Genomic DNA, 13,883 nt, shown 5'->3' with positions numbered 1-13,883 from the left:
TGGATTCTGTGGGCCGGTTTGCTGACCCCGTGTGACCTGTTAAATTAGGGCTTTGGCAATGTCTTCAAGTGCAAGCATTACCTAAAAGCAGGTGCAACTAACAACAGGAAGTAGAGCCCCAGTTACTTAGCAAGTAAAACTTTTATTAAATAAATTTAGGATTTTTTTTTTGACCAGAGTGAGGAATTTGACATTGACAAAGCTTGTATCGCACCTGTAACATTGTACAGTCACATCAGTAACTGTGATGGAAGAAACTGTAAATGCTTGTTTTAAACCAGCTTGACCTAGGATTCCCAAAGTTCTTTTTTTCCCATTTTGCATTTGTTCATATTTTTTCTTTTTTTTTTTGTTTTGTTCAAAATTAGACTAAGTTTAAACTTCATGAAATTACTTGTAGCAGAAATAAAGTACATTATACAAATCACATACATAATAGATGTTAAGTATAAAAATGGTATTTACAATAAGTAAACATGGACTATAGAAACACACAGACTCTCACAGCTTCATTCACCTCTCGTAAACTCTCAGCTCAGACACAGAAGGGTGGTTGAGGAGATCTGAAGGTACTTAAAGGACTGTGCCACAAACACCTGAACAAAGGGCAAACTGGAGGAGAATGAGAGTTGGCTGAGATTCTCCAAAATCCCCATAGCTCACTTCAGTATCAATTGCACCAACTTTGCCCCACCAACTCTCTTGACCCTATTTCAATGTGCTCACACGCCCTCACACACACACCAAGGTTTGTGGTACCTTATCAAACTCTGAATATTGAACTCGTTCATTCCTAATCATTCCGGGGTTTGTTGGTCTGTTCTGCCTTGCTTTCCTTTCCTCACTTTTGTTGAGACTTGAAGAGACTGTTCCAAACTGTTGGAGGGATGTGCCTTGTCAGGATGACACACACAGCCCCTATTCCCAGGGGATCTTTTTTAAAATCCAGTTCTGAACTACATTCTGTGCTTTAGAGTTTGTGTATGTAGTGTATAGAGCTGTCCCTACATATATATATGTGTGTATATATATATGTATATGCTGCATAATGTATAATCTGTCTCTTCGAGGGGGTGCCGGGGGGAAAATCCCAGAATGGAACCCTCTGTCATCCTGTTTTCCTTGCATCTGCTGGGGAAAGCTTTGCAGCGGGTGCATGAGGAGAGTCCTCCTGCTGAATTCAGAGGGGAGAAAATGCCCTGTGTCGTCTGGAAGGAGAACTGCCCCCTCCGCAGGGCTGGGATCCGACACAGGGAGGCAGTGTGCAGCCCCTGGGAGCCCTCTAGCTGTGCTGGAGATTGCATCTGCTCACACTCTCTCATCTTCTCCTGCCTTCATCAAGAAAATGCAGTTGCCATGGAGAGCTGTGAAACACGGATCTGTGCCGCGTGTGGGGAGGCAGCGCAGCTCCTCTGAGGAACGGGACTGGCTCGCTGTGCTTTCAGCTAATCACGGAGCGCTCGGGGCGGGGGCTGGCACCACATCCCGGAGCTGTGTCTGCAGAAGCCCTTGGAAAGGTAAGACAGAGCTCTCCAGATCCTTAACCAGGCTGGTGCTAAGGTGGATGAGTGACTCAAGCTGAGCAGCTGACTGTGCCCTAATCCTGGAGGAATGTATTTCTCCTTCTTGCTCGTGTTCAGCAGAGAGATGTGCCCTCTCTCTCTCTCTCTCTCCCCAACCCACCCCCAGCTCCCTCTCTCCAAAATGTTCAGGCCTATCTGCAGTGCATGCTGAGAAGACACTGTTGCAAAGGCAAACCCCTAATTTCCAGCACCTCTTGCAAGCAGTCACTCTCTGAATGGAAAAGTTTGGTCCTGTGAGCTAGTTTAAAAAAAAAATAGAGACTGTATATATTTATAGTTATCTATGAAAGGGCCAGAAACAGAGCAGGAGGGAGGGAGGGACGGAAGTAAATTTCCACACATCACTGCAGTAACCTAGAGACACACCATGGGTTTGCTTGGTCCATGTTCTCCAGCCACACCCCGAGAGGAAGGGCTCCGTGTCCCAGGGGCTGCTGGTTTGCTGGTCCCTTTGCTTTGCACCACGTTAGCAGCAAATATTCGAGTCCAGGCGTGGCAAGAATCTTCCTCCTGGGCAGATATTGAGCCTTCTCTTTAATTGCATGTCTTGGAGAGGAGGGGAGGAGGAAGACGGGGCGGGTAAGGTGGGAAGCCGAGGAAGGAAAGGGGTGGTGTCAAAAGAGTCGATAAATTTACTGGCCTCTCTGAAAATCAACCTGAAGCAGAAATTCTTCCTCTGGACTTTCCCTTCACCTGAACAGAAATGGAGGAGGGAGGGAATCGGGAGGTTAGGAGGACATCTGCACAGATCTCAGGCTTTGAGCTGCTGCTGCTGCTGCTTAAACATGGAGGACTGTGACCCAAATCAGGTCAGCTCTCCCCTGCTCCCCATCTGTAGGCAGGAGCTGGCTCTTGGACAGCAGCCCTTCAAGGGTCTCACCTTTTCTCTGCTTTTCTGTGATCCCTGTGAATCATGGGATTGTCTCTTCTCACCTCAGAAAGCACTGTTTGCAGACTAACTTCAGGGCCCATGTAACAGCTGAAAACCACTGGGGTTTAATACCTTTTTAGGCAGTCAAAAGCTTCTTGGGAGCAGTGGGACAGCAGAGTAAAACCTTGCTTAGACCACAAACAGGCCACTGGAGCCATCTGCCTGTCAGGGCACTCACAGGCCTTGAACCTGACCAACCCCACCAGTGTCTGTCCACACTGCCCACAACTCCAGGAGTCTCCCTACAGCTCTGGGCCATCAGTCTTTGACACACAGCGTGGAAGTGCCAGTCTCCCCCTGCCCATGGACCTGTGCTGTCCATGAATCTCACTACCTGGGCTCCAACCCCTGGACCGGTTTCCTGCCTCGGTATTTATTACTGACATTACAGACCTGCCTGGCAATCACTGGACTCTGTCTGACCCTGTTTACCTTCACCAGACCTGACCTGACCTTGACTCTCTGGCTTGCCTTTGGGCTTGTCTCACTGCCACACATCTGCCTGCTGATGTTGAACCTGGCCAGCAGCTCCAGGCCTGCTCTGGTGACCCAGCTGAGGCTAAGCCTGTGCCCCCCCAGCTGTGTCACTGCCTCACTCCTGGCCTCCCACTCCGCAGGGAGCAGCCGGAGCCTGACCAGAGCTGTGCCCTGCTGGGGACAGTTTACCTGTGCTGCAGAAGTGACTCCTGCTCGCTCACTGCTGTCAGTAGGGGTGGTTGGCATCCTTGGGCCGTTTTAACTGGACCTTCAAGCGTTTCATGCCAATCTGGAAGCCGTTCATGGCCTGGATAGCAGTCTGTGCACTGGATGGGTTGTCAAAGCTCACAAAACCTGAAGGAAGGACAGAGGATGGGTGACAATGGCACCGTTGGTGCCATGCCCAGTGTGAGTGTCATTGTTATTGATCATGCTTCCCTTGCCTGCACTTACCAAAACACTTGCTCTGGTTGGTGGCACGATCCATGAACACCTTTGAGGAGATGATATTGCCAAAGGGCAGGAACATCTGCATCAGCTCGTTGTCTCCAAACTCCTGGGGGAGATGGTAGATGAACAGATTGCAGCCTTCAGGACCTGCAGGTATGGGGGTGATGGAGAAGGACAAAACAGAAAGCCCCCAAAGGGCAGGGGAAGAGAAACAGGCTCAACTCACAGCACAGCACTGGAGGAGAGCCCTAGCACTGCCTCCTTCTGCTCTGACCTCCCCTTGCTTGTCCCTGTCACTGCTCCATCAAGGGATCTCAGGGCTCTCAAAGAGCAACTGGGAGACTCCATACAAAACTGGAGTTTCTGGAGAGCAGATTCTCTTTCAAAGCTTGCCCAGGTCCAACACAGGGTGCTGGACACACCCAGCTCTGTGAGTGTCTGGGTGCTGTTTTGCTGGAAGGAAATCAGCTGAGGTGAGAGCTCACAGCCGTCCCAGTCCTAGGAGAGTGGCAGACACTGCTGTGTGAAAGCTGCTGCTGTAGCACTCCCTGCAGCATTGCCTTCAGGCCAGAAACCACAGCCTTAACTGGAAACCTCCTGGGTTGCCACACATCCAATTTATGGGCTGAGCTGGTCCTGTCCACTCCTTCACTTGCTCCTTAGGAGCACAAGGAGCTGCTCCCTTGCTGACACTTGCTCTACCAATCAGGTGCAGAGAGACAATGCCTTTGCCTCCAAATTCTGTTCGAGCCGGTTTTGAAGCAAGCTGAAGATAAATTCAGTAGGCTATGAAGGCTGAAGGAGAGGAGAGCACATTGGAGAGGCTGGTTTGACTGGTTCCACTGTGGTTCTGGCACCAGCAAAGAGGGGGATGAGTGCTCTTTGCCCCTGGGAAGGTGCTCTTTGCACAGGGAAGGTGCTGATTCTCACCCCCTTTGGCGTGGAAGGTGTTCCAGGGCCTACTGCCTCTTTGCACCTGGCAGCATCTGGCCAGATGTGAGGTCAGGAAACATCCTGTGATCCTTCCACTCACTGCAGACATGTGGTTGTTTCCATACCCCAGCTCCAGCATTAAAACCAGGGGACAAAAATTAGTGCTATCTCCTCTCCATCAGCTCTGTGGTGCAGAAGATGAGCTCCCCAAATCCCACCCTCACCACTGGACACCCCTACCCCCAGTGTGATCCTCACCTTCTCGCTGCTGCTGCTGCAGGATGGGAGGCTGCTGGGGGATGCTCTGTGCAATGGGGGTGATGGTGGTGGTTGGATACACAGCTGCAGCCCAAGGAGACAGAACAAATCATTTACCTGAGGATCTGGTCAGCCACACAAGGGCCTGAGGGAGACAAGGGAAGCTGGTACCTGCATACTGCTGAACTCCTGTGAAGGCTGGGTGCAAAGTCTCTGCTACTGAAGGGCTCTGGGCTGCAGAGAAAAACACAATCAGAAGCACAGCAAAGGGAATCACTCATGCATTCTGTGTGTGTGTGTGTGTGTGTGTAGTGTTGTGTTGTGTTGTGTTGTGTTGTGTTGTTTCCCACCCTCGCCCCCAAGTGAGTCTCAGTGCCTGGCTGGGAGGGAGCTACAGGAGTGTGGGGAATCCAGAAAAGAGGAGCTAATTGCAGTTCCTCAGGTCTCTGCATGGTGGGGTTTTTTTACTGCTCTCAATACCTGAATATGGCACAAGGCCATTGGTGTAAACTGTTTCCAAGGTTGGATGCCCATTTGGGAATGGTACCACTCCAGTGAATCCATTGGAAATGGGTGCCACCAGTCCCGGCATGGCCGCTGTTCCCAGGAGAGGTGGTGAATGTAGCCCTGGAGAACAAGAAGAGAGGACATCCCATGGAAGTCAAGGTCCCACAGAGCCCCTGCTCCCCCCTTGCACCTGCCTGGCAAGACTGCTGTGCATGAAGGCATTATCCTTTCTATTTGGCACGTGGAGATGACAGACTGGAGCCTTCACAAAATTAAGAGGCAGCACTAGTGGGAAGAGTGTGAGAAGAACTGCCAGTCCTGAGTGCTGCAGAGCTTTAGGGGGGGTGGAACATCTTTGATCTGGGTTTGCACAGCACCTGGCAGGACACAAGCCTGCTCTGACAGGGGTTTGACCCCAACATGCATCACTGCTGTGGGGCGATGATCATGAACAGCAGCACTGCTGATCTGAGCCAAGTGCAATCCTGGGAACTCGGGCCTTCTTACAAAAACTGCAGCGAAAACGCATGGCCACGGGGCAAGAGGATGTGTGCTGAACGTGTGAGGGTGTCAGGGGGCTTGCAGGAATTTGTGCAGAGCAGAGACTGCTGTGCTCAGAGGCTGCACTGCCGGAGAGCAGCGAGCTAATGCAGCTGCTGACCCGGAGGTGCAGAACTGCTTTAGCTGGGGAGCCCCGGGAGCGCTGGGCCAGGAGCTCCCTGCCCAGGAGGCCTCACCTGACGCTGGTGCAATGGGAGTGGCTGGCAGCCCGTTGAGACTGACGGCCCCGATCTGCTGGATGTGGCACGGGGAGAAGGCGACGCCCGGGCTCAGGTAGCTGCCGTGGGAGGTGGAGAGAACCGTGGTCTGCTGCTGCATCAGCTGCAAAGCAGGACCGTGCAGTCAGGGCCCCCTGCTGCCAGGGCCCTGCAGAGCTGGGGGAGGCTGTGCACGCCAGCCTGGCTGTCACCTCCCCCGGGTCCTGCCACCTGCCCTGGAGCTTCCCCCGACACCGCCAGAGCTGCTGGGGCGGGCAGCGGTGGCTGTGCTCCACGAGGTCCCTGCAGCCCTGTACTCACACAGCTGCTGCCCCTGCCAGCGTGGGACAGTGACAGCCACCCTGTCCTGCAGGCAGGGGACACAGCTCAGGGGGCACCCCAGAACACAAAGCCAGGGCCACGGCTGGGCACCCCATGCCTCACCCTCTCCATGGGCCAGCAGCCCCGAGGGGCTGTGGCTCACTCAGCTGGGCAAGGGCATCAGGACAGGCCCCTGGGGCTCAGAGAGCTCCTGCAGCGGGGAGGGAGCGGGTCTGGGCTGTGCCCCTGGCACCCAGCAGCACCATCTCCCCACTTGCACTGCCAGGCACAGGCCCTGTCCCCGGCACTTCTGCCAGGACAGTGGCAGATTTAATAACACAGCTTTGCCCCGAGGAACAGGGCCCAGATCCCCGTTCTGCCCAGCCTCCACGAGCAGATCGTGCTGGGGCACGCAGGGCTCGCTCTGGCACGGGCAGAGCTGTGTGCCCAGGCCCAGTTCTCAGGGTCTGCTTTGCCCTCAGAGGTCTGGACTGTGAACCCCTGAGCTCAGGCTGTCCCCTGGCACTGGTCTGCACCCTGGGGCTGGGGGACATCAGTTCCTCGGGGTGCCATGACACACCTGCCAAGGCACAGTACAGAAGGAAGGGTGGGAGGGTTGGGAGGAGGGTTAAGAGAAGAAAAAAAATCCTTCTGGTCCTATTTGACCATCATGGGAGCATAAGATGCCTTCAGAGTGCAGTGGCAAAAAATACTTAGAATGCAAAATTATCCAGCCCTTTATCAGCTCTGTCTTCACATCAAGCAAGAGAGGGGAGGCAAGGCAAGGCTCTTAGGAAACCTGAGTTCCTCAGGAGGAGCTGAGGGGTGACACAAGGCAAAACCCAAGGAAACACCAAAAATCTTCCTGACACTGCCACACCCCAGTGTCTGCTCTGCAACACAAACACAGAGCTCTCCAGGAACCCACCCCTCACCAAGGGCTGAAGTCAGCGAGGCAGCTGGGCCCAGGGCTCAGCTGCAGGCTCTGGTAGCTGTGAGAAGTTTGTGGCTAGCTAAACCTCCCAATTCCCTCACACAGGAGCTGATCACGGCTTTAGCACAAAAAGAAGAGGAATTTGATGGCAGGGCTGCCTCTGTAAGCTGGAACAAGAACAGCCACGGGGTGAAATTGGATTTCCCTTTTCTGGGGATGAGTGAGTGCTCCCAGGCCCGTCCCAGTGCAGGGCTCTGACAGCACAGGGGTCACTCCTGTGCCATTCCAGAAGGGACAAGCCCTGGTGTCCCCTCTCTGTTCACCCCCTGGTGTCCCCTCTCTATTCACCCCCTGGTGTCCCCTCTCTGTTCACTCCCCACCATCCCTGGCTCCCCTGGAGCTGGACTCACTCCTGTCACTGGGAGCCACCCCAAGGAGCCAGGGCTGCAGTGACACGTGGCCTCCCTGGGGCAGAGCCCCACCAGTTCCTGCTCCTGTCCCTCTCCAGGGTGCAGGAACCACCACATTTCCTACTCACTATGTGAATATTGATCTTCTCTTTTCTCTTTAATGCCTCTTCTGTGCCAGGCTCTGGCTGGACCAAGGCTACACGAGCACCAAACTGGCACTCTGGAATTGTTCACTTACAGAAAATTACCATAATGAACCATAAGAGCAGAAATGAAAGGGGGGAGGTGTGAACAAATTATGTTTTGTGTTTGGAACTAATTGATTTATGATACACAAGAAATATTCAAGCATTATAAGCACTTAGTAAATTGTCTTGCTGTTTTTTTAAGACTTCAGGCCTCTTTTTTTATTGATAATTTTTTTCAGCTCCCAAACATCTCCCTGAGTCCACCTGAACTAACTTTTTGAATAAAATGAACTCATTTGCAGAAGCACATGGGATCAAAACCTGATTTAAGCACTGAAATAAACTGCTTTCAGATGCTTAGCCAGTTGTACTTCCCAGATGAGACTTTTTCATACAGTTTCAGCTAACATGCCCTGTTTGACATTTTAAGTACCTTATTTTGCATATTTGCATAGATCTGAATAACTTTAGGCTGAACTTAGTGCGTGATTATTTCATGTTTTAGATAGATTTTGAAGAAGAAGGTTATTAATATAAATTTAAAACAGACAACTGAAAACAAAACAAAACAAACACAGGCTCCAAACTTCTTCCTAAGCCCCTGGGGACCACTTTGACTTGGTAACTCAGCAAACCCTGTAGGGAAAGGGAGAGGAAGCTGCTGTGTATTAAATTATGGCTACAAGAACCTGTGATGCCTCTGATGCACCAGTTCACCCCAGCAGCTCTTGCCCCTGTCAGTCTGGTTCAGCCACATCCAGAAGGGTCAGAATGGTCAGGATCCAGAATGGTCAGGATCCCGAGTGGTCAGGGTCCAGAGTGGTCAGGGTCCAGAGTGGTCAGGGTCCAGAGTGGTCAGGATCCAGGGTGGTCAGGATCCAGAAGGGTCAGGATCCAGAGTGGTCAGGGTCCAGGATGGTCATGGTCCAGAATGGTCAGAATCCAGAATGGTCAGGATCCAGAGTGGTCAGGATCCAGAGTGGTCAGGATCCGGAGTGGTCAGGATCCGGAGTGGTCAGGATCCAGAGTGGTCAGGATCCAGAATGGTCAGGATCCAGAATGGTCAGGATCCAGAATGGTCAGGATCCAGAGTGGTCAGGATCCGGAGTGGTCAGGATCCAGAATGGTCAGGATCCGGAGTGGTCAGGATCCACAGTGGTCAGGATCCACAGTGGTCAGGGTCCAGAGTGGTCAGGGTCCAGAGTGGTCAGGGTCCAGAGTGGTCAGGGTCCACAGTGGTCAGGATCCACAGTGGTCAGGATCCAGAGTGGTCAGGGTCCAGAATGGTCAGGGTCCAGAGTGGTCAGGGTCCAGAGTGGTCAGGGTCCAGGATGGTCATGGTACAGAATGGTCAGAATCCAGAATGGTCAGGATCCGGAGTGGTCAGGATCCGGAGTGGTCAGGATCCGGAATGGTCAGGATCCGGAGTGGTCAGGGTCCAGGATGGTCAGGATCCAGGATGGTCAGGATCCAAAATGGTCAGAATCCAGAATGGTCAGCTACATCTCCCAGCCCTGGGGGGACCCTGGGTGCAGATTTACTCCTCCAAGCCCAGAATCAGGAAGGCATGAGGGATTTTGGGCTTCCCCTGAGCCCCGGCTTACCAGAGGTCCCAGCTGCCAAGGGCTGCCCACGGCAGAGCATTTTGAGGAACCAGAAGGAGATTCAGCATGGAAATTCCTCTCTTTTGCCCCCACTTTCAGAGATGTTAGGTGGCATTCCAAAGGGCTGATTCCCTCTCCCTCTGATGGTGGCACTGCATGTGTGAGGACTGGCTGGGATGTCTCCTCCAGAAGGGAGACCAAAGATGGGGATGGCACAAGAGAAGAGTCAGGTGTGAGGTCAGTGCCTCAGGGACAAAAAATAGGAGAACCAAACCCAGTGGAAAGTAAAAGGAAAAGAAGGAAAAAAAAAATCCCCAAGAAGTGGGAGACAGGTTGAGTCTCGAGTGAAGGGGAAAGCCAAAACAAAGTCACAGAGCAGGAAGGCCAGTGAAAAATCAGAGAGAAACACAGTAACAGACACAACTGTGGAGAAAGAAGATGCAGACAGCAAGGAGGCACAGCTTAGACCTGACTGCCTTCTTGGCATCAGCAGGGTTCCTGAAGATTAAAAGGCTGAGTCTGGAAGCTCTCACTGCTCTTCCTCCTTTCACAGCCTCAAGCTGCAAAAGCACCTCCTGCCACCATAACTCACTGTGCGGTCCCTCCCTGCCTTCACCACCACACCATGCCCAAGTCAGGCCATCTCTAGGACAGCAGGAGGCACACCAGCATGATCTCATGGCTGGCTACAATTCTGACCTCAGGTGCAGCTGGCTCCTGGGCTGGACAAAAAAAGAAGGATCTTGGCAAAAGGTGGTACCTGGTGACAAAGGGCTCTTCAAATAATCTGTGTTGGATCAATTCTGTGTTTGGCTTGCAAATTTCCCCAAAGTTATAGAGCCTCATAAGTATTTCCTTTTTTTTTTTTTTTTTCTCATTCATTCTCTTGCCACACACTTAAAATGCATTTGGCAGTTTCTGGGGAATCTTTGAGGATTGAGCCAACAATTGAGAAGCAGCTCCTCCTCTGTCATGTGAATGAAAGGAAGGCACATCAAGGAGCTGCTGAAGCCAGAGGAGAAGAGGTGTCCACATACACAAGAAGAACAGGTTTATTTGCACTCCCCCCTAGGAGATTACTTTCAGGAACAGTATCTACTTTTGACTTCTTTGTCCACACAAGAATCTCTCGTGCCTTGAGCAATTTCTGAGCCTCCTTCCATGGGCTTTACACTTGGCAGCAGGGAACTGAAAATACAGTCACCAAGGAGGCTCAATGCTCCACCACAGCTGACCTGGGACTTGTTGAGTTTGGGACCTACCTCGAACATCAACGGCCATTGCCACCATCCCCCAAGGCAAGGAGGTTCTCTCACTGAAACCCAAAGCACAGCCAGGCTGCTGAGACACCTCTGGCTCTCTGCTACTCACTGCTCCCTCTCCAGCACCTTGCAAACTCCACAGTCCCACTGGCCAAGTGAGAGAACCCAGGAGCCAAGGACAGCACTGGGGGATACAGGGCTCTCCTGGAAATTTCAGCAGAAAAATGAACACGTGAAGCTGGGTCCCAGAGCTCTCCTGCTGCTCCAAACCCAGAGAGACACGCATTTGTGTCACAGAGCCAGAGAAGGGTTCACAGGCTGGTACTGCAGGAACCAATGCCCTGAGCTCTCCTCGTAACAAGACACAAAGGAAGTGGGTCATGACTGACCTGTTCCCAACACCTCCAGCAACATCAGAGAAATCCCAGGCTCACTTTGAGGAGGCCCCAGCTCTCCCCTGCCCCCCCATTTCCAGCAGAAAAACGCACAAAAACTCCACAAGACGAGGCAGCTGAGCGCTGAGACGAGCCAGGAGCGCTGCCGGGTGCTGGGGAGCTCTCCCGCAGCTGCAGGAGCTCAGCTGGAGGTGTCCCAGGGCTGCCCGGGGCCAGCAGGGCAGCGTTCCCCCCCTCCCCCGCGGGATACTCACAGCCTGCGCATAGGCGCTGTATGGGCTGAACGGCAGGGAGAGAGATGGAGTGAAAATGCCCAGCTGCCCCACCATTTGCTGCATACGGCGCAGGGTCCTCTCCTTATCTGTGTCAGCAAACTTCACCACTAGACTGGAGGAGGCACCCTAGGCACAGAGAGAGGAGACAGAGGAGGCAGGAGAGAAGAGGCGTGGGACAGCCAGAGAGTCAGCGGTCAGCCAACGGAGGACGGGGCAGGACAGGCAGCAGAGAGGAGTGGGAAGAGGAGCAGAAGAGCAAATATTGGTGTGGAAGTGCTGGGGAGCTGCCTGGAACCTAGGCCGTGCCCTTCCCCATCTGCCTGTCCATCCAGCCATTCCCTCTCACACCCTTCCCCTCCCAGCTGAGCCTCACACAGCCGCCTGCGTGGATGCACACATCCCTGGCTGCACTCACCAGGTGATGGTGCAGCCACAGCAGCTCCTGGCAGCTGGGAATCCCCTGGCTGCAGCAGTGCACTGTCCTGTCCATGAGTGCCCCAAACGCAGGCTGGACATTGCCAGAGATGAGGCCACAGCTGCAGCTCCACTTGCACGGGAAGGCCCAGCTCCAGCCACACAAGGCACAAAGGGTTCCCACCCACACCCAGCCCGCCCCAGGGGCCTCCTCTACCGCCTAAATCAGAGAAGCCAAGGAGTGCTCAGACACTGGAGCCCTGACCACCCACGTGGCTGAACTGTCAGCTTTCACCCTGCTCAGTTTTGAACAGGTAGCTGTTTCCAAAACAAAATCATGGTCTGATTTTTGGCTCTCTTTTATTTAGCTTATGCAGCTGTGAGCGCTGTCCCTCCCAGTCTGGATGAGCCCAGGCACAAAGAGCAGCCCAGGGGACAGGATGGTCACTCTGGGTGGAGCACAGACATGCACACACACACCCACAGCTCCCAGCCACACCACTGGACACTGCTGTTGAACCTGTCGTGGTTTTTTGGAGAGCGTGGGGAGGTCCCTGCAACAGGGAAATGGGACAAGGATTAGGAAGAGGGTAGGTCCCCTGGCCTTATACTCACGGGCATTGTCTGGCTGCCATGGAGTGCGTGGATTGCTGCCTGAGCCTCTGTGTGAGATGAGAACTTTACAAAAGCACAGCCTGGAAAGGGACAGAAAGAGCACAGGAGATTGCAGTGACAGGACTGCTGTGAAAGTGCCATCACGCAAGAGACAGTGTCTGTATCTCAGGTAAGGCAAAGGAAAGCCACCCCAAGGAAGCAGGGAACAAAAAGGATGACTCATCCCAAGTCCTCTATCCTGGAAAAAAGAGGAAGGGTCTCAAATTATTACTTCAATGATGTACTCTACAGATGATGACACCATCTCCACCCTTGCCCCGATCACCTCTTCCCCAAATTCTCTGTGGACTCCTCATTGTGGGCACAAACACTCCAACCTGCAGCCCCAGCTGGACAGGACAGGCTCATGAGTGATCCTGACAGCTCAGCTGCTCATCGTGCTCTGCCTCCCCTCCTGCTCCCTCAGTCCCTGCCCACCCTCCCCAGTCCCTCCTGGCAGCAGAGGGATCCTGCCCTGCTCCCTATTCCTGGCTGTTTCCTGGGTTCCCTAAATACAGCGAGGGGAATGAGTGCCCCAGGGGGAAGGTGAGGCTGGTGAGCACCACCCAGGGCAGGGACAAAGGGCAGGACACACAGAGGGTTCACACCTTTGCTGTTCCCATCAGGTCCACGGAGCACCGTGCATTCATCAATGACCCCAAACGGTTCAAAGAGCCGGAGCACGTCATCCTCAGACTGCTGCTTATTTAACATGCCCACAAAGAGCTTCCTGTCCCCTAGGGGCAAACACAGAAACATCAACCTTCTATGAGGCTTGCAGTCCAGAGCAGGAGAGGAATACTTATGCACAAAACAGCCTGGTATTAAAAACATGCCTGCCATGGAAATGGTTTGCTGTTGGCTGAAATGCTTCCAGGGGTGAAAAAGCAGGGTCTGCCCAAGCTTCTCACACCTTCAAGGGTGTGTGTGGCTTCCCCTGTCCTACCCTCCCCATTGGAAAACAAAGGATTAACAATTTCCTTTCATTCATTAGCCTTTTCCTTCCAATAATCCAAAAGAAATGATCGTAAGAATAACTGTTTGGGCAATCCCATTTCTGTTATCAGCAGGTGAAGTCCAACAGGTGCCTGAGGTAACACAGCAGACCAGCCCAGGCAGGGTGATACACTTCAGGACCTCTGACTTCTGTTTCCTTTTCCTTCCCTCCAAGACCACCATTTCCTCAGCTGCCATGTAACTAAGCACCTTGATTTCCATTTGCCCCTCCCCACCCCAATCTAACCAGCTGTCTCCCAAGGCCTGGATAAACCCTGGCCTGGCATCTTGGGTCCCAATCTGCCTCACTGTAGGATCACCCAAATCCTGCAGCTGGGTGAAGGCCACGATCAGCTCCATGGTCCCTGCTCTCCTCTTTCCAGTGGCATCTCCCATGTCACACTGGCAGGGAGCTGGAAGAGTGGCCAACACATCCAGGACTTTGAGCTCAGCCTCCTTCTGGGCTCCTCCTCAAAGACAGAAATGAGGATTATGGTTTGTTGGGATGGGTAAGTGTGCAGGCACGGAAGGTG

At 53.1% G+C, this 13,883-nt stretch overlaps 1 protein-coding gene across 3 annotated transcripts in view; it reads right to left on the bottom strand.

Moving 5' to 3' along the window:
• Positions 1-122: 122 nt before the first annotated feature.
• The window catches only part of CELF5 (CUGBP Elav-like family member 5), a 37,610-nt gene continuing 23,849 nt past the window's right edge, over positions 123-13,883 (bottom strand). For 2 of the 3 annotated variants that reach the window (XM_038163497.1, XM_038163498.1), the window contains exons 4-13: positions 12,963-13,091; positions 12,316-12,395; positions 11,266-11,412; positions 5,877-6,021; positions 5,113-5,259; positions 4,804-4,866; positions 4,633-4,716; positions 3,445-3,588; positions 3,181-3,345; positions 123-2,276 (exon numbers count right to left, since the gene is read on the bottom strand). In XM_038163497.1, coding sequence (XP_038019425.1) covers positions 3,218-3,345; positions 3,445-3,588; positions 4,633-4,716; positions 4,804-4,866; positions 5,113-5,259; positions 5,877-6,021; positions 11,266-11,412; positions 12,316-12,395; positions 12,963-13,091 — 1,067 coding nt within the window. In that variant the 3' untranslated portion in view covers positions 123-2,276; positions 3,181-3,217. The remainder of the gene's footprint in view (positions 2,277-3,180; positions 3,346-3,444; positions 3,589-4,632; positions 4,717-4,803; positions 4,867-5,112; positions 5,260-5,876; positions 6,022-11,265; positions 11,413-12,315; positions 12,396-12,962; positions 13,092-13,883) is intronic. The other variant, XM_038163499.1, reaches the window with a different exon arrangement.

Source organism: Motacilla alba, chromosome 28 (assembly GCF_015832195.1).
Source record: "Motacilla alba alba isolate MOTALB_02 chromosome 28, Motacilla_alba_V1.0_pri, whole genome shotgun sequence".
NCBI classification, from domain to species: domain Eukaryota; kingdom Metazoa; phylum Chordata; class Aves; order Passeriformes; family Motacillidae; genus Motacilla; species Motacilla alba.
The sequence above is the reverse complement of the archived record's forward strand: the minus strand, read 5'-3'. Positions and strand labels throughout refer to the sequence as shown.